Source organism: Centropristis striata, chromosome 1, assembly GCF_030273125.1.
Source record: "Centropristis striata isolate RG_2023a ecotype Rhode Island chromosome 1, C.striata_1.0, whole genome shotgun sequence".
NCBI lineage: Eukaryota > Metazoa > Chordata > Actinopteri > Perciformes > Serranidae > Centropristis > Centropristis striata.
Window position 1 is genome coordinate 25,117,156 of NC_081517.1, and position 20,784 is coordinate 25,137,939.

General features: G+C 40.2%; 1 protein-coding gene across 1 annotated transcript in view; it reads right to left on the bottom strand.

Annotated features, from left to right (window-relative positions):
- Positions 1–20,784, bottom strand: part of LOC131973632 (complement C3-like) — an 83,205-nt gene that overhangs the window by 46,815 nt on the left and 15,606 nt on the right. The window contains exons 12-29 of the mRNA XM_059335679.1: positions 19,621–19,720; positions 19,393–19,484; positions 19,126–19,317; positions 18,843–18,998; positions 17,003–17,129; positions 16,460–16,528; positions 15,840–15,957; positions 15,652–15,740; positions 14,897–15,036; positions 12,948–13,160; positions 12,547–12,610; positions 12,355–12,444; positions 9,908–10,102; positions 9,681–9,756; positions 9,409–9,568; positions 9,190–9,285; positions 7,913–8,063; positions 7,327–7,412 (exon numbers count right to left, since the gene is read on the bottom strand). Of these exons, the coding sequence (XP_059191662.1) occupies positions 7,327–7,412; positions 7,913–8,063; positions 9,190–9,285; positions 9,409–9,568; positions 9,681–9,756; positions 9,908–10,102; positions 12,355–12,444; positions 12,547–12,610; positions 12,948–13,160; positions 14,897–15,036; positions 15,652–15,740; positions 15,840–15,957; positions 16,460–16,528; positions 17,003–17,129; positions 18,843–18,998; positions 19,126–19,317; positions 19,393–19,484; positions 19,621–19,720 (2,214 nt within the window). The remainder of the gene's footprint in view (positions 1–7,326; positions 7,413–7,912; positions 8,064–9,189; positions 9,286–9,408; positions 9,569–9,680; positions 9,757–9,907; positions 10,103–12,354; positions 12,445–12,546; positions 12,611–12,947; positions 13,161–14,896; positions 15,037–15,651; positions 15,741–15,839; positions 15,958–16,459; positions 16,529–17,002; positions 17,130–18,842; positions 18,999–19,125; positions 19,318–19,392; positions 19,485–19,620; positions 19,721–20,784) is intronic.

The window sequence follows — 20,784 nt, forward strand, 5'->3', positions numbered from 1 at the left end:
CAGGCGATACATTTTAGAAATAAATTTATATGTGTTCCCATCATAAAGAAATCTTTCAACATCATTCATGACAGGCAGAGTCATTTCCGGACCCAAATTAGCTCTCAGAAAGGATCTTAATTGGAGATAACAGAAAAATGTTTGATTGGACAAGTTATATTTCTTCTTCAAGTGTTCAAATGGCATGAAAAGTCCTTTGTCGAAGCAATCCTCCAAATGTTGGACTCCCTTATGATGCCATATGTCCAGAATCTTATTATCAAGAGTCATGGGTATAAGTTCATTTTGCTTTAAAGGTGTTTTAGGTGACAGTCCCACCTTTAATCCAAGACTCTTGTGAACCTCATACCAGATCTTTATCAGATGCCTCAAGATTGGGTTATCTGTCCTGCTGTTTACAGTTCCAGAATTATGCTTATAAATGAAGTCACAGTGGACCTTTTCTTTCAGGGGGTGCAGTCCAATTTGTATCCAAGAAGGGGCATCACTGCCCTCAAAAAAGGATGAGATGAACCTCATCTGAGCTGCCAAGTAGTAGTTTTTAAAACTTGGTAGTCGAAGTCCCCCTGAGCCATAGTCCCATGTTAACTTTGCCATCGATATCCGAGGTACTTTACAATTCCATAAGAATTGTCTGACATATCTATTGAGAGCTTTGAAGAAGGATTGTGGCAATGGAATGGGCAGGGATTGAAACAAATATTGCAATCTCGGTTGTACATTCATTTTAATACAGTTAACTCTTCCAAACAAGGTGAGAGGCAAGCCCATTTATCTATGTAAATCATCCTCAATCTTACTGAGCAGTGGGAGGTAATTCAGTTTGTACAGGTTTTTGAGGTTGTTGTCTACAAATATCCCAAGATATTTTATGCCATCCGTAGACAATCTAATTGGACTTGTGCGTTGGAGTTTGGAGTGATCAAAATTTGTTAATGGAATAATTTCACTTTTTTCCAAATTCACCTTATAACCTGAAATACTACTGTAAGTATTTAATACAATTTGGAAAGAGAATTACCAGGGTCTTTTAAATACTAAATAACATCATCTGCCAGGAGATTAATTTTATGAACCGTGTGGCCCACCTGAAAGCCCTTTATATCTGGATCTTGCCTAATTGCTTCAGCTAAAGGCTCAATTGCCAAGACAAAAAGTGCTGGAGACAAAGGGCATCCCTGTAGACTTGATCTGCTTAAAGGGAATGTAGATGAAATCTGTCCATTGGTGCTGATTTTTGCCTGAGGTTTATGGTATAGAGTTTGAACCCAACTAATAAATAATGCACCGAACCCAAACTTGGCTAACACTTTAAATAAATATGGCCACTCTAGCCTATCAAATACTTTCTCAGCATCTAAAGCCACAGCTATACTGGGCTCCGTTTCAGATTTTGTTAAATGAATAATATTAAAGAGCCTACATAGGTTATTAGCTGAGGAGCGCTTTGAAATAAAGCCACACTGGTCTGGATTTATTAATTGTGGAAGGTATTGGCCAAGTCTGTTAGCCAGGGCTTTGGAAATTAATTTATAATCTGTATTTAACAATGAAATTGGCCGATATGAAGAGCATTTCAACGGGTCTCTATTTTTTTTGTAAATTACAGTAATTATGGCCAAGGAGAATGATTCAGGGAGTGTTCGAGTCTGAGAGGCCAAGTTGATGACATCCATGAGAAGTGGGAGGAGTAAATCCTTAAATTCCCTGTAAAACCCATCTTCTCCTTGTCACACCGTGGTGAGGTCTTGGTTTCTTTTTATGTTTTGGTCTCGTCACTGCTTTTATTTTGAAAAGTAACTCTCCTCTCGTTTCAGGTCACTTGCCCTTCCCTGTGTGTCACCTGCCTGAGTGTCTCCCCTAATTACCGATTGTGTTCACCTGGTGCTCCCTTCCCCATGTGTTAAATAGTCTGCGTCTCCCTTGTCTTGTGCCAGTGTGTCGTTTATCGTCTCGCCAGCAATACCACAGTTCTTGTCATCGCCACAGTCATCTGCCTTGCTTCGTCTTCAAGTGTGTTCTCCTCGTAAGAGTGATTTTCTTTTGTAAATTTTCACAGCTTAGCTGCTCCCTTAGTTTGTTAGATTGCCTTTTGTTCCTCCTCCTTCAGAGTGATTTTGAGTTATTTAGTTTTTTCTCCCTTAGATAGTTCCTCCAGTTTACGGAGTGATTTTTAGTTTAGCCTTTTTCCCTGTAAAGTTGTTTTCTCCCTTTTGGAGCGCCTTTTGTTTATTAGTATTTTATTTTGCCCCTTTTTCCCCTTTCCTTGCCAAGTTGTTTTTTCCTTATCCCTTAGGATAGAATTGCCTTGTGATTCAGGTTAGTCAGGAGTTTTGTTATTTTCCCTCTTTTCAGGGAATTTTAGTTTTTGGTCTTCTAGACTGTTAATTTTCATAGCCCTTTTGTTTCCTCTGTTCGGGAATTACCTCTTGCTGACTAGTACTCAAATAAAGTGCTTTTTTTTGACAAACTCTATCTCTGCGTCTGAGTCCTGCTTCGAGCCCGGCCTGACACTCCTGGTGATTTGTTTGCTTGTAATGAGCCTAGAGCTTTTTCAATTTCTTTTTGCGTAAAGGGTAGATCAAGACTTTTTTGATCTTCCTGGCCAAGTTTGGGCAGTTCAATCGTGGACAAAAATTCATCAATGTTAGTCAAGTTTTCTGGTGGTTCTGATGTGTATAATTGTGTATAAAATTGTTTGAATGCATCATTCATTTCTGTTGGGTTATATGACACAGAACCTGTTTCAGTTTGAATTGAATTGATCATCCTGGAGCTTTCCTCTTTTCTCAGCTGCCAAGACAGAATTTTGTGCGCCTTCTCTCCCAATTCGTAGTATTTTTGCTTACTTCTCAGGATATTTTTTTCAATGTTATAAGTGTGCAAAGTATTGTATCTAAGCTTTTTTATTTACCAATAACTGGTGTACTTCTTTAGACCTTGATTGTTGAAACTTTTCCGTTTTCAAAATGTCTGCTTCCAATTCTTCTATTTCTGCCATGTATTTCTTTTTGATACCTTTAGTATAAGAGATTATCTGTCCCCTTAAAAAAGCTTTTAGTGTGTCCCATAGTATAAAACTATTGGGAGAAGAAGCACAGTTTGTCTCACAGAATAGTCCAATCTGATCCCTTATAAATTTGCAGAAATCCGGCTTTTGAAGGAGAGTAGGGTTCAAACGCCACCTATACGTATAACGTATACGTCATTTTTTCGGGCATATGAATGGATAGCGTCAGAGGTGAGTGATCTGATAGTATTCTAGACAGGTACTCAGATTCCACTGCTCTGTCAATCAGCTGTGTCGACAACAGGAAAAGATCAATCCGAGTAAAAGAGTTGTGGCGACCAGAATAAAAAGAATAATCTCGGGTTTGAGGGTGCATTTGTCTCCACACATCAGTTAAGTTTAATTCCTTCATGAATTCTATGGTGATTTTGGCTGATTTAGTTTTGGATACTGATATAGCCGACTTATCCAGAACAGGATCCAGGCAGAAATTAAAGTCACCCCCTATAAGAATGTTTTGCCGTCCTCCTGACACCTTTAAGAACATGTCTTGAACAAATGACTCATCGTCATAATTGGGTGCGTAAAAATTTAAGAGAGTCCAGGGTTCTGAGTAAATCTGACAATTCACTAAAACATATCTCCCAAATGTATCAACAATGGTTTCTCTAATTGTTACAGGGGTGTTCTTATTTATCAAGATGGCCACTCCCCTGGCTTTAGAGTTAAATTATGATGATATTACATGTCCTATCCAATCCCTTTTCAACTTTCTATGCTCCAGGGGTGTCAGATGGGTTTCCTGTATAAAGGTAATGTCAATCTTCAGTTTTTTCAAATGTGTTAGGACTCTCTTCCGTTTCACAGGTCCGTTTAACCCATTCACATTAAAACTCACAAATTTCACCACCCTGTTCATCAATAACAAATAATGTTAGAGAGATGTTGCCCCTTCCACAAGACCAATGTGTCCCTTACAACCAAGTAGTATAAAATAAAGCACTGACCGTATGAAAAAACAGTGAAAGAATATAGTGAAACAATAACTTCCCTCTCCTCCCACCCCGCCTTGTGCCTCCCCGAACCTGGCACATAGCATCCTATAATTATCTCAGGAGCTACTGGGCAAACAACCAGAATATGTTACCACTAGCCCCCTCCCCGCGACGCGCAGTAACATGAACTATCTAGTACCGCGATATAAAGTAATTAAAACAGTGAAGGCATGAACAGTATCAACGCCTCAGGCTGTGTGAACATGGCAGCAGTTTAAAGTGGACCCTTATAATATAGTGTATATAAAACAATGTGCAGGGAGGTCCCAGTGCTGCGAGCAGCTGGTCAGCTGCTTTGAACAGATAGTTGTCTCACCTGGGCGCAACCGTGAGTTAAATGAAGAATGTCAGTGTGTAGATGTACTCCCCTTCTCGTACATTATTCCTTTCCAGGGACTTTGCCGCCTCCTTCGGGTCCGCGAAAATCTTGGGCGCTCCGCCGTCTCGGGGGTAAACATAAAGTTTGGCCGGGTATCGCAGCGTGTGTTTTATTCCTTCGTCGAGCAGAGCCTGCTGCACCTCTCTGAAGGCGCGGTGTTGAGCCATGACCTCGCTGGTGTGATCCGGGAAGATAAGGACCTTAACTCCCTGTTGTCTGCCGAGGCGAAGAGTCAACTCCTTCTCCTGAAAGTGATGGATGCGCGCCAGGATGGTACGCGGTCTGTCGCCAGCGGCCGGCTTCGGCTGGAGTGAGCGGTGCACCCGGTCGACTTTGACTGGATGCGGAAAGTGTTCGTCACAAAGCAGTTCAGGGATTAGCCTGGAGATGAATTCAGTGGGTCTACCGTCCTCCTCACCCTCTTGTATGCCCGAAACTTTAATGTTGTGCCTCCAGAGCGGGCCTCCAGGTCAAGCACCTTGGTATGAAGCTGAGTGTTGCGTCCAGTCAGCTCAGTGCATTTAGCTTCAAGCGCTAGCATGCGGGCGTCAAGGTCGCTAATAGCTTGCTCTTGATTAGCCACACAGGCTTGCAGTTCAGCCTGCAAAGCTGCGAGTGACTGAAACTTAGCCTCAAAGGCATTGAAGCGTTCATTAATGCAGCGCTGGACTGACTCTGACACAGTTCCTTACACATATCGTAAGTTTTATCTGGAGGCATGTCCGACCTGGTGAGAGAATCGCTAGCAGGGCTGCAGCTACCGATGGTGCTAGCTCCAGCTCCGGTGGCTTGGCTGTAGTTGGATTTGGCTTTGCCGGAGACATTTGGCTTTGGCATTTTGATTTTCAGTTGGAAAGAGTTCTTAGGGAGATGTATACACACACACTTGTGGTCTATTGGCAAGAAAGACGCGGTATAAAGACGATTTTGTAAGTCGCGGAGAGGAGCACTGACTAAACACGTCTACATCCTTTGCATGCGCACTAGCGCCCCCCACCTCTGTAGTCATGAAAGCATTTGAACGCTTGGTCCTCTCTTATCTCAAAGCATCCACTGACCACCTCATGGAGCCCCTTCAATTTGCATACAGACCCAACCGCTCAGTTGACGATGCAATCAACATTGCACATCACTTCATTCTACACCTGGACATTCGGAACACCTACGCAAGACTCCTGTTTGTGGATTACAGCTCTGCCTTTAACACCATCATCCCCGACCTCCTCCACAGAAAACTGACCCATCTGCACATTCACCCCCTCCTCTGCTCATGGATTACAGACTTCCTCACCAACAGGACTCAGTATGTCAGGCTAGGCCCACATCTCTCACAGCCCCGCACAGTTAACACCAGTGCTCCCCAGGGTTGTGTGCTGTCCCCTCTGCTCTTCTCCCTGTACACCAATGACTGCACCTCTGGAGACCCTTCTGTCAAAACCATCAAATATGCGGACGACACCACCACAATAGGCCTCATCTCCAACACAACGAGTCAGCCTACCCCAGAGAGGTCAGTCTCCTGGAGTCCTGGTGTGCAGTCAGTAACCTGGAGCTTAACATCAATAAAACAGTGGAGATGATAGTGGACTTCCACAAAATGCCCCCGACTCATCCTCCTCTGGTCATTAACAACTCATCCGTTACTGTGGTAGAGCACTTTAAGTTCCTGGGCACAACCATCACCAACACACTCAAATGGGACAATAACATTTCCCCACTAGTGAAGAAAGGCCAGCAGCACTTGTTTTTCCTGCGCCGCCTAAAAGGACTACAGGTCAGTCCCCCCATCATGGTACAGTTCTACAGAGCGGTCATTGAGAGTGTGCTAACATCCTCCCTCATGGTCTGGTTTGCCTCTGCGTCAGCCCGCACAAAGGCCAGGCTACAAAGAATCGTCCAGGCAGCAGGGCAGATCATCGGCTGCCCCCTGCCCCCCATCTTGGACCTCCACAGCTCCAGGACCATTAACAGAGCTGTGACCCCTCTCATCCTGCCAATAATCTGTTTAATCTTCTCCCGTCTGGACAGCGGTACAGGGCTATTATGTCCAAAACATCACGCCAAACCCTAAACTGATCTCTGATTTTTTCCTGCTTTTGGCCTATCCGAGATAAAACCACAAAGAAAACTACATCAAGATTCTGGAGCCAACAGAGCAAATAAGTGATATTTGTTGGGATATTTTTGTAGCTATACCACTTGAAGTTGAATGTTAATCTTGTTTACACAAACACCTGGATGTGAAATTCAACTCTTATTTACCAAGTGAATTGGCAGCCCTCTTCTCACATTCACCCTCCAAATGTTCATACTGTAAATAGTTTGTTTGGATTAGACATTGTGTGTTTGTTTGCTTACTTTGTTTTTAAGTGACATGCCAACCTCTTCTATGAAAAGAACTCCAAATTCCTTCAACCATAACTATATATGAATGTGGTAATTTGAGCCTGATTAAGGTGAATTGGCTTTTTTCTCAGTTTTGCAGAATGTTGCCCAATTTCAAGGTGACTTAGAGTAAATTAAGTCATATAATTTATTATAATTAATATTTTTTTTTATTAATTGTTAATAATTCTGATAGCCATCTAAATATATTTTAACATATTTGTTGCCCCTATTTACAACACATGTTAGCATGCTGATGTTTTCATTTAGCTTAAGTCAAATCAATTATTAGAAACTACACATTACACAAAAATGGTAATTTAAGTGTGAAATGTGAAGATGAAACAAATCCTTCATTTTGTATTCTTTTTTCTTGAGAAAGCTTTATCCTTAGGGAAATGCTTGTCCTTAACAGCCTTCTGCTTTGATGTTGGAGTGTCTGTTTGTTAGTTTTTGTTTGTTTTACTTCCATAAGCATGTCAGTGGGTTGTTCTCACCTTTGCCTTGACCAGAGCAAGTAGAGCGTAAGCTGTGGTCTCCAGGGTGTTAACATGTCCCTTAGGTACATGCCAGTGGCCTAACTCTGCGGAACACAGACACATACACGTTTGTCTCCATCAATTTCGGGGGACATTACATTGTCTTACATTACATTAAATGCCTGTTACAAGCCCTTCCATTAGCCTTAACTTAAACTTAAACCAAGTCTTCAACCTAAAATGTAACGTTTTACCTTATTTGGACTAGTAAGTGATTCATAGCCCCACATCATGAATAATACACAACCACACACACAGCTTTTGTACCCAATTCTACAAGTTTTCCCAAATTAACTGGTCTTTAGTCTATAATGTAGCCCCAAAGCTGGCCTAAGTTACTTACATGAATGCATACAAACACACACACAGATTTGCAGATGGACTACAGCAGCAGAGATCCACACCTTGCTAGCTAATAAAGTGGTTGGTGGTTCTGCTGACATTTGTAAGGTCATTTGATTGCCAAAAGAAGACTTATACAGGTACAAAATAAACATGCAGTTATTTCTTATATTTTTGTTGTTTATGAATAACGTGAGGAAACCTGGGGAAATAAACTTGTTGAGAATCTCCTTGTTCAGTTTGTTTTCGTTGGCCAGGGCATATGACGTCATTGCCACAGCATATGGGTTGGTTAGGCTGGGCAGACGCCTCTCCAGGTAGGCCACTGCCTTGTCTATACTGCGTTGTAGGGTCTGGACAAAAGAAAGGTAATGATGAGACATCCAGAGGCTAAGTAAATGGCAGAGAGAGAAGCAGAGTCTCCATCCTGATCAGTATCATATTTAGTGAGTTACACTTTTACAAGGACACACACCAAGCCTGGCAGGATGGGCCGGCCTGACACAGTGTAAAATGTAGATGTCTACGTAGCTATCATATGTCTACATGAATCTACATCAGAACCAAAGAAAGCCTCTTGCTGGATTAGGAGTGGGTTTCATAAGCATCCAATTCATTGGGCAGCAGAACATGTCTTTAGACAGGTGTTTTAAGTTTGGGCAATAAACCCATTTTAGCCGTGAAGCATTACCGCATTTCTACCATTAAAACCGGTGGTGCTGTTGCGTTAGTCTACCATTAAAGCCGGGGAAGCGTATACGTTGTTTTGTAGTATTTGTATTTTTTTCGACCTATTTTCGGTCTCTTCACCAATGAAATGCATCAGAATACGTGTGGTAGAGTCGCAATGCAACATGGGACTTTTCCAGAACTGAAATCATGGCAGAAGACGACTATAGCGGAGGGAGCTCAGATATAACAGGTATAAGCTCTCAAATACTTTTTGAATTTAATTTCTATCTGCGACAGAGGCTGAAAAATCTATTATTTAGTAGGCGTTGACACTTCTGTTGAATTTTCAGAAAAACTTAAGGTTTTACGGGGTTATTTTAAAATGCCCATAGGTTTTACAGGCATTTTTTCCAGGCACTTTAGGCCTAAATGGGTTAACATCCAAACAACCTTCAAATGTAGAATGAGAGACCGAAAGATTAATTATCTAATGAAGTCATGATTTTGCGTGAATGGTGACATCTGTAAGCATGGACCTTAGTTATTTATACACAACTGCAAAAGGTAAAGAAGAACAAGAGGAAAAACAAGTGGCCAAGAAGTGACTCTGTATTGGACTATTTTATACATAAACCTTTAAACATTTACTGTCCCTTTAGTCTCCTCTCTTATGTATTCCTGTGATTCACTGTATCAGGAAAACTGACCATTATGCCTATTTAAAAAACAAGACGCAGAAATCAGTAAATTATGGAATAAAGACAAAAAGGTAGAGGAGAAAACATAGTATGCAGATGAGGTACTCACATAAACAGTGTCAACACATATTGATCGTGACTCCTGCGTGGCAATGAGGCAGAAGGCTGTCATGGAGGCATCTGATTCTGTACCTTTTACATCACCCTACACACATACACAAACACACACACACACACACACACACACACACCGAAAAAGGTATCTTTTTATCTTTTTTGTTTAGCACAGGGTTTTTGTAACTTGTGTTACTGAAATCAGTTCACTCACAATCATTTCTAGGTGGTATATAATTCCAACTTCTCTAAACATGCCGTCAGGTTGCTGTGTGTTAAGAATCAGGAACTTAACAGCATCACAGATGATTTGTTTTTGCACTGCCACCAGATGGTAGGCCATGCTAAACACCTTGGCAACATAGGCTGTCAGCCTGTGAGCGGAGAAGAGAGGAGGTGCAGTGTTATATTTGTTTTTAGTTATTTGTACATAAAATACATCTACTACATCTATTCTCACTGTTAAAGTAAAAGAATGTGCCTCACCAGGTGCTACTAGGTCTACTGCTATACGACGCAAAAGACCCATCATTTTTTCGATAGCCAAGCTCATTGCGGTAGCCTAAACACAAGTGACACAAACAACTTTCTAACTGTTTGCAATTCTCCTCAACTGAATCTTAAACAATGGATCCCAGTTTGAGAAACCATGTTAAATTGGACTCCTGAGTTAAACCAAATTTATGGGACTTGGATTAAAAAGTGCAGCCTACCAGTATTGATGTGTTGGAGGGCTTCATTACGTTTCTCAAAGCCCACAGCATCCCACTGGTTGGTTTTATCCAAATATGTGGTTGCAATAACAGGCAGGGTCATTGTCATCATGTTCTCCTCTCCAGAGCCTCCGGGCCTAATGATCAACCTACCCATGAAGTTTCCACTAATGGGGTTCTCCGATGGCTCTATCCCTGTGTATACAAAGGAAAACACAAAAGAGAAGTGTGTTAATACGTAATTCAGTTTATCTTCTAGGAAGCAGACATCAGTCAAGAGAACTGCTGGTCTGCTGGGGTTATAGTTTATCGGATTGCAGCAGCTGTGAGTGGGGCTTCAGCCTTTTGGTTCTCCAACAGTCTAATGCAGTGCAGCGACTCAGTGACACTGGCAGAAGGCAAACTATGAGCAACATGTTCTCTCCATTTATGAAAACTCTGTCAATATTGACATGTTTTATTCCATTTATAGTCTGAGTCAAAGTCGGAATTTTTTTATTTTTTTTTCAGTATCAGCATGTTTCATTGCATGTATTGGTAAAATACGCTGCTAGGATGACAAAGCCCAAAGCCGTGGCATTTCAACCTGCTGCCATCCAATCAAGGCAAAGCAAAGCAAAAGTCAATGTTATTTGAAGTTATGTAACTTAGCTTTTGCACTTAACACACATTTATTTTACTTTTTTAACTATCTTTTGTAATGCCCAACGATATATATATTTCCCCTTAACCTTAAGGAAGTATTGTTTAGTCGCTTAAACCCCCAAAAATTGCATCTGTTACAATGTAAAATGGTTTCCGTTTTATCTTTGTACGAGGATGTGTTGATGTCCTGCCACTGTTTGTGAGGCCAACTTGGGAAATGCTTCTGGGGGTTGTATTTGAGACTAGAACAATCCCCATAAATGGTTGTATAGTCTTGAGGACTTCATCATAAAAATGTTCAAAATTTACATAATTTGATTTGAAATAAACAGCTTAGGGGGAAAAAAATTCACATAAGAGCATTAGAGATTCCAGAGGAAAGAAGTGTCATCAGCATAAGGCGCATTTCCAATAGGGTAAAAGATGGCTGCTGGGAAAGTTTCAGCCCAAACACTCTCAAATGGCCACTCACTCTGCGTGTCTTCATACAAAAAAAGGCCCCGGAGGGATTTTTGAGACTCCAGAGGTGACGTATGGTTTTCAATCGTTGTGTAATCGCTAAGCGACAGTTTCGACCGTGACGTCACATACGCGACGGATTAAATTCAAAATGGAACGTGTTATTTTGGCATCGAGTACTATGTCACATCCCGCTAGCGGTCTATCCAACCAGCAACCAGGCTTTTTTAGGGGAGAAAAATGGCCCTGCTCTTTGACAGGGCCAAAAAAGGCCATTAGGGCCGACTCACATTCAAATTAGGGGCATTTCGGCGAGGAAGACCCGCCTTATTCTGGGTATTTGACTTTAGTGGAAGCGCAGCTATATACTGAAGTTTTTGTTGATGGCACCACAAATTTAAGCTCCTCCTCCCCCTTGGATGGCTTACTTTGATGGTGAGTATTTCCATAGACATTATTAAAAAATATGGTGACGAAGGACATCCTTGTAATAAGGGCACAGACCTAGACTCCTTAAAGTGTCTTTCTTACAACCGGATACTGAACAACATATGTTACAGTTAACATTGATTAAATAAAATGCAGTGTGATAGGGTCAGCTCAAAGAGGAAAACACAGGAGCTTTGTTAGTGACCATCTATTTACTGCTTTGGGCCATATTTCTTCAACCTATTTATTTGTGTTTTTGTGTTGATGTCATTTTTTATGATTAGTCTAAACTGATTTATACATTTACTAGAATTATCTGTTCCATAAGACACTTGAGTTACATACTCCAAACCATTTCTAATATCGCTGTCAGTAGAGACGAGGCTCATGCTATCTTAACTAGATCTGAATCTCACACTTCTCCATCAGAAGAGAAGCACATATCACTTAACAAAATTTCAGCAACATCAGCTTCATACTTTGAATATACTGCCTGAGCTGATAAGTAATGTTTATAATGTTAGCTAAACCAGAGCAAAAGCGATTAAAAACTGCATTTTCATGAGTGACCACTTGAGGCTGGGTCCAAAACAGAGTCAATCCTCATAGACCCACATTCAAATGTCCAACTTTACAGCAAAACAGTTTACAGCCCAGGGGTGGAGTGTGACAAAAATAAGTTTTATTTTGTCACACTCAATCCCTTTGCTTATTTTTGGAATAACCGAGAGTTAGGAACAGCTGGAGCCACAACACTTTTGTTTGTTTTTTTGTCTCTTCAGAAACCTATGGAGACTATATCATGTACAGCCTTTGATCATGTCAATAAATAACTTCCTCTATTTTAACCTGTATCAGGCTCTGTTTTTCTGCATGATGAGATGAAAGTTTCCAGTTTCACAAACTAATCTCACATTTCAGATAGACTTCTGTGGTCACTGGTGTGCCTGGAACCAAGTCATTCAGAGGAACTTCACTGTTTATAATTTGGTCTTGTTTACCACCTAAAGGAAGAGACAGTTCTCAGGTTAGGGGATTGGGAAATTTAAAAAAAAACAGCAATTAAATTGTTTTGGTTTTTGCAGGAACTTCAGTAACAAACTTACCTACACCTTTCTTCGCTGGATCAAGTGTTAAAACCATTAAAGATCTCGTCAGGACTCCTTGAGGCTGGGGAATCAACAGTTAATTTAACACCCATCAGGAATAAAAACTTCTGATTGCACTGTATGAGAAATACAATGGATAGAAATTGTGTTTCTAACTCTTATTTCCAGATTAGCATGACAATGTTGACATACAAAAAATTCAGACAAGCATTAAACAAGAGTCTTTTTTTAAATTTTTTATCTACGAGACAAACAATTTCAGAGCTGAACATCAATCTGGAATAGTTGCATCTGTTGTCACACATACAGTACATGCAAATCAAACAGTGAGTAAAGTTCAGAGTGTGTGCTGTTTAATTCAGCTTCAACATCGCTGTTTCTGAGTTTGTTTTTCTTACCATCACCCGCAGCTTCTTTATGATTCCATCACGGAGGTCTGTGCCTTTAACAGTTGCTGTAACCTTAATGGAGAAAAGTCCCTCCTTTACTGGAACAATGACAAAAGGTACAGATTGGCTGGTTCTGGGCAAAATGGTGACCTCCTGATGATAGCTCCCACGTTTAGAGGCCGCACTGCACACATGCAATTCCTCAGTCAGATATACACGCACCTTAAAAAGTTAAAGATTGAGAGGTGGAAAAATAAAGATTATTGAAAAAATGTAAGAAAAAAAATAAAATACAGATGCGTCCAGGGCACATGACACAGGATTAGGGCCAGGTAAGAGAAAAAAATAATGAGAAGAGGGGGAAAAATGAATTATGCATTTTGGGAAAAAAGTTGAAATGGCGAGAATAAAGTCGAAATACAGTGTCAAGAAAAAAGCCTTAATACAATTAGACTGCAAGCTACAACCTGACTTTTCTCTCTAATATATGTCTAAAAAATTCCATAAAAGATTTTCCCAAAACAATAGTTGTGCTAGCCTACTACCAAGAATAGCTCATTATGTGTAGGGGGATTTTAATACCACTACATCCTTAAATATTGTTTCATGGCATTGATGAAAATCAGGTTGTAGTTTGCAGTCTGCCTAACTTTTCAGAAACAATGTTCCTCTTTTGACTTATTGACTTGGGAACAACTAATCTGTGAATGTCTTTCCAACTTTACAGAACACAAAAAGTTGACTTTATTTCACTTCATTTTGACATTTTTTCAACTTTATTCTCAACATTTCAACTTTTTTATCGAAATGCATAATGAAAAAGAGAAATTCCTCGTATCATTATCCTCCCAATCCTCTTTTGTTCACTTCCAACCAAATATAACACCTATGGAGATTCTGGAAAGACATGTCAGATAGAAGATCTTTTCTTCCACTCCACTGTCTATACACATTAAAAAATATATCTACCAATAATGCTGAAGACATGGAACGTGTAGGGGTAACTGTCAGAAAATGTAAAGATTTGTAGACATGTAGCTATGCAGCTACACCATTACGCGGAGTGTCTCATGTCACAAGAGAATGATGAGGACCACACAAACTGTAAAACAAACGCACCTCACCGCCCCAAGTGTAGCTCATTTCAATCACTATGGTAGTCCTGTTGATGAAATCTGACGAAGAAAGTTGAGAAAATTCCAGAGTTGTTGTTCGATGGCTGCGCAGTATGGATGTAATGATGACAATGTGACAATTTAATTCGGTTGAGATGAAAAATGATTCTCTATACCACTTTTCAACAGCATAAGTGCGTAATCTACTTTTTATTTCACTTGTTCAACGGCATACATCACTGTCACTTATAGAGACGAGCGCATTCTAGCCCATACCCACTGGAGGTGAAAACAATCATTGCCCACACTGCGCGGATTAGCTTTCTAAAGCTGATGTTGATGCTAAACAAGCGTCTGAAACAGAAGAGTCAGTAACACTGCCCAGCTCTAACTATAAATGCATTTTAGCTTTGGTAGTAAATGGACAGATAAAGTTGGAGCAGCACTCGTACCCAGGACATTGTTCCAGCCAAGCTGGGCGACGGTTAGCAACACATCAGTCCATCATGTAGATCAAGTATGCATATTATTTTAAATAAAACTTGTCAAACTGAAGTTCTTGAAATCTCCACAACATCAAAAGTCTGGTCTAATTAGTGTCATGTGTTCCCCGTCTCAGTTCTTTTGCTGAGAAAGGCTAACTTTGTTCTTACTTTAGCTCCGCACTTAATCCACAGGCATGATATTGACTATAATGTTCTCACCTTACTCTTGGAAAGAGTGTGAATAAGCATATTTTCCAAAATTGGAGCTATACTTCTAAGGGAAGAATGTGAGTATAGTATGTATGTAGTAAACCATGCCATTTGGCCTGAAACACAAAAGCTGAAGAGCCTGACTCACCGTGGAAGGCTGGGTTCTGTAGTTGTGGAGAATTGCCTTAATTTCCACCTGCTCTCCAAGGACAGCAGAGTATGGCACCTTGAGATCAATAAAGAACCTCTTCCAGACAATGACCTCTAATGGATCGGACACACAGACACCTTCAAGACAAGAGGAAAAATAAACATTTTTAAAAAAGGAAAAGAAATAGGGGAAGAAGATGGTGAACGGATAGGTAAGGAGGCAAAATGAAATATAAGAAATCATATGAAAGCCTTCTTAGCCAGAATCTTCCCTTTCCCTTCTCCGTAATTCCCTTTCAGTCGATTCACTCAGCACAACACATGTGGGACAACACAATACTACATGTGTGCCTCTTTCCTCTCCTTCAGAGAACAGAAGTTATAGTGATAACATTTTCTATTCTATGATTGATTTTTTATTTTGGGTATAAAAAACAGACATAAAAAATAACTGAATGCTTAGTTAACCCAGAGGTTAGCACATATAAGCGTACTGCAACACTTTTTTTCAATGTTGACCTCAATGAAGGATTAATCAAACAAACTAAAAGGTTTGAAGACTGATTTTGAGATTTAAATATCAATTTAACAAGTTAATAAGTTAAGAGTATGAGGTAATAGAAGAAGCATATACAACAAAGGACTGGGACAAATATAAACCAGAAACGCTGCAGTTGGTTGCCCAAATAACCATAATTAATGCAAAGAAAAACAAAGAACAAGTCAAATGATGCAGAGAAACTGAATCCTCACCGTGAGTTCTTGACAGACTAATGCCAGTGAACACCCAGGTTGTGATTGAGTCCTTTAAAAGATCATGTTTCACTGCTGATGTGGTTTCACTGGAACAGAGAAAAGCGTTTTTAAGTGACCTTAAAAAGACTGGTAAGATATTTCAGTGGGGGCATTGTTTTTGTGAGTCTGTATTTCTGTTGTCTCACCAGCCACGGCTTGGGTCACTGCAAGGAGGCAAGACAATGTCTGTCCACAGCCAACTTTCCGGGAAACGGGTGCGAGTGATAATGTCAACGCTATCAATGTAACCATCTTCCTCCTCACCTAAAGTGTCATTACAAGTTATTCTTTCTATCATTTGTGACTATGGATGGTGACCATCCAGGGCTTTCACTACCCTTGATTTATCCAAAAAAGTAAGAAAATGTTAAAAAGTAACAAAACCAAGTAAAACATGTTGTTGATCACATTTGTAAGAACTGGTTCGAAAGACTCAAAAACAATCAAACAATATTTACTTCCAGTTAACGGTTTAAACCTAAAACCCAACTTAAACAGATTGAGCATGTAGCACAGTCACAAAGGCTAAGGATAGCTTCAGCTGAATTAACTTAGAAATGCTCATATTTTGGTGGTTAAATAAAAATCACAAGGCATTATAGTATTTGATAATTCAGCATGTACTCTCTATTTTCACCCACTGCCACTTAGCATTAGATGGATGGAAAAGTCAGATATTCTAGAAAACATTTTGGAAAGTCTGAACTGTCATGCACAAGTTCAGTGAATTTGTGGTTGATTGAGTTATTCCAGCTGTGATTCTTACTCTGACTGGTTCCGACTTCCATTTCAGCACTGGCTCGTTTCCTCCTGCTGTGGGCAGGACATCTCAAATCTGCAAAGACAAAACAGACTAGCTCTGAAACAGATAAAATAAGTATAAACCCAGTCTGCATTGTGTCTTTGATGTGAATTACGTTTATTTATCAGTTTTACGAATAGATAAACTGAGGGACTATCCTGAATTATTTTGCCTTTATTTGACAAAAACAGTGAAGGGGGAGAGGGGTGCACATGCAACAAAGGTCTCGACCCAGAATTAAACACTTGCATTGCAGTAACGTGGCTATAGCTGTATATAATACATACGCTATAGTGCTTGTATAGGCTAGATTTGTACTGAGTGGAATGTAACAGCTTGGACTTGCAGCAGACTGAACATACTACTGGACTGGACATTGGGTTGTGTTTTTCCACTTGCTTTCCTTGACATTGCTAAAATATGCTTAAAGGTAATGGGAGTTAACTTAAACCTGTACAGGATAAGACTAAGAAAAAGAGGACAAGAGTTAGAGTAAAGTTGTGTCACCTGTTCTGTGGGGCGTCCCAGAAACGCTGGACTCAAACAACAGCCCAGCATCGTAGAACACTCCCATACTGTCCTTCCCTCTACCTGGTGTGCAGCCTGTGTCAAACATCTCTACAATGTCCCACACCTGAGCATAGTGGAGTTATGCAAATTACAAAGCAAATCATCAGAGGTTGAAATTACCAAATACAATTATTGTCATTAAGAGGAGAGTTTACACCTTGTTCAAATAAGTGAGTGTTTTAGAATCAGTTCGATTGCGTTTTCTGTTGGGATGTTACAGTGCAACCAGCGCTATTTTGAGCAGTACTTTTGTCGGATGCCCTGTTTTTTGTTTGTCCGTGCTAATCGTATTTAAAGCCCCATGGTGGATGAGGGCTATTCAAGAAGCTGAAATGAAGAGTTATCGCTACAATACCTTTATTTTACACCAACAAAAAACAAATTACAGTGGTAGCTGGCTGTAGGGAGACTGCAAGAGACCTGAACAACCTACTTTCTATTAATAGTCGGGGGGCCAAAGTCTCAAAAGCTCAAGGAAATGGGTTGAACCTTACACCGTCTGTTATACTTTTTATTTGTGTTTTTTCTGTTAACTTAGACCCTGAGGACCAATAATTGGAGGGTCTGCTCTGCCGGAAATATCGCAAAAAAAAAAAAATGGCCATTTTAGTGTATGCACCCTATCCTTTTTATCAGAAAAATGTGAAAAATGTTTTTTTCCCTCGACTCCTCAGTGGGTTGGGTAGGCCTACATTTTCTGCATTCAATTGATGCAAAATCATGTAGAAATGTGTTTTAAGAGTTATTTTTTCAGTGGATGTTGTCAGCACATGTGTTCTGTGCATCTGGAATGCAATTATTGACAGCCTACCAACCAACTGAGGAGTCGAGGGAAAAAAACATTTTTCACATTTTTCTGATAAAAAAGACAAGATGCATACACTAAAATGGCCACATTTTTTTTCCGCGATATTTCCGGCAGAGCAGACCCTCCAATTATTGGTCCTCAAGGTCTAAGTTAACAGAAAAAACACAAATAAAAAGTATAACAGACAGTGTCAGGTTCAACCCACTTTTGAGACTTTGGCTCCCCGACTATAATATATAAGGTTTGTTTTCAAGTTTTCTAGGAAGATAGGGAGTTGGCCAATTAACCATCTTTTAGGTGGCTACATGTTCAGGCTGATCTAGAGGCCACAGCTGATTGGTACATGCTTTGATCACTTGGTGCTGTGTTAATGTGTGTTCTTCCATATTTTCATGCAGGCCTATGGGCTTGCTTTGTTGTGCTGCATGTTATTGCATTTATATTAAAGAGTGAAAGTGGTCCATCCTGACTTCCTGAGTTTTAATTGACAGTCTGGGACTACATGTAGTGTCGAGTGATATGGTTAGTGTATCTACATGTTCAGTAGAGCGCTAAAATAGTTGGTGAGTGATCAGTTGTGGTAGGACGGTTCGGGTAAAAAATGCCAGAGCCATTTTTTTTGTCACCGTCCAGCACTGCTGCAAGGTAGCATCAACTTTCAAATTTCACACATATCCATTATCTATTCTAGCTTTCTATCAAAGGACAAAACATATAGACAAAAAAACTCTTAACCTCATGTTCATTACTCTAACATTATACTTGCTATGCAGGGTTGTCTTTGAAACATGGGAGGAATCCAGAGCACCTACAGAAAAAGCCTTACCGATATAGAACGTGCAAACTTCAAACAGAAAGGTGCCGTTCAGCTGGCGGGTTCAAACCAGATTGTAACCTCAGTTGACGCACTGAGGTCTCAATTAATATTCTTTCAAACAATGCAAGAGATAGAAAGAATACAGCAATTGCCTTTTTCTGGGTCAGACGGTGCTTGTTGTTGAGGGCGTAGGCGCCTCTGTCAACTGCCACGAGTCCTACTGTGGCCCCTGGGTCTCCAGTGACCTTCAGATCAAACTTCTCGAAAGGCTCATAGGACGGAGCAGGTCTTGATGCCTCTAGTCTCAGCTAAATGTAAAGACATGCAGTTTCTTATTTAATATAGCATTTACATGTTTAAAAAAGTATGTGTAAGAATTTTACAAATAACTTTGTGTAGCTTGTATTTCTGGTTCATCAGTGTTGTGAGTCTTACCGAGCCCATGCAGGAGTCCTTGACATCCACCCAAACAGAGTCTGCTACCACTTCATTACCACTTGTATGGTAGTAAGCTATGATACGGAATGATGGCAGCATTTCTTTGGTAACGAGAACTTTGAGGACAATCAGTGTTTGACGAATCATCTGGTATCGGCCATATTTAACCAGCTGACCTGCGCTCAGGATCTGCAGACACAGAGTTATACATCAATACTTACTGACTGCTGAAAGCACAAACGCTCGCAAGTAAACATCTCTCACCAGGTATGTGATGTCAGGCTGATGTTCTTGCACGTTGCGGAAGAGTTGGACTTTCAGATATTGTCCCAATGATACTTCAGTTGTATCCACACCTGTAATAACATTTCACAATAAGTACTAGACATTTAGGGGGGTCTTGTTGATGATAATGAGGCATCCCTGCCACCACCATTAAAACTGGTTTTACCATTTCATTGCCTGTCATTGATGTCATGTGAGGTTCCTCACCTATGTGGATGTAGTTGTTGCTTGCGGCGATATATGGGAGAGCTACCATGGTGGCTGATGTTTGCCTTTCAAGTAAAACACGAGGATCATTGGTCCTCGCCTACAATTAAATGCACACAGAAAAGCAAGTAATGTCATACAAGTTTAGAGGCTCTATCTTAACCAAAATTGCAATTTAAAATGCTGTTAAAGTCTGGGTAAAGTAAAATCTGAGATTTGTATGAAAACATATTTTACAAGGTACAAAATAATAGCTGAAAAAAAAATGTATATATCATCATGGCTCGATGATAGCCTGGCTAACGCCAGACTATATCAGGAATGAGATATACAGTTGAAACCAGAAGTTTACATACACTATATAAAAAGACACATATGCTTTTTTTCTCACTGTCTGACATGAAATCAGAGAATCACTTTTCCTGTTTTAGGTCCGTTAGGATTACCAAAATTATTTGTATTTGCTAAATGCCAGAATAATGAGAGAAGGATTTTTTTACACAATTTTTTATTACTTTCTTCAAAGTCAGAAGTTTACATACACTAACAGTATTATGCCTTGAAACAATTTGGGAAAGCCCAGATGATGCTGTCATGTCTTTGGAAGCTTCTGGTTCATTGACAACATTTGAGTTAATTCGAGACACACCTGTGGATGTTTTTTTAGGCACACCTGAAACACACTGCTTCTTTGTGTAACATCATGGGAAAGTCAAAAGAAATCAATCAAGATACCAGGAAGAGACTTGCACAAGTCTGGTTCATCCTTGGGTGCAATTTCCAGATGCCTGAAGGTGCCACATTCATCTGTTCGAATAATTATACCCAAGCATAAACACCATGGGAATGTCCAGCCATCATACCGCTCAGGAAGGAGACGGGTTCTGTGTCCCAGAGATGAAAGTGCTTTGGTCCAAAATGTGCATATCAACCCAAGAACAAAAGCAAAAGACCTTGTGAAGATGCTGGCTGAAGCTGGTAAGAGTGTGTCATTATCCACAGTGAAACGAGTACTGTACCGACATGGGCTGAAAGGCCACTCTGCCAGGAAGAAGCCATTATTCCAAAAGAAACATAAAACAGTAATAAAAAAATTGTGTAAAAAAATCCTTCTCTCATTATTCTGGCATTTAGCAAATACAAATAATTTTGGTAATCCTAAAG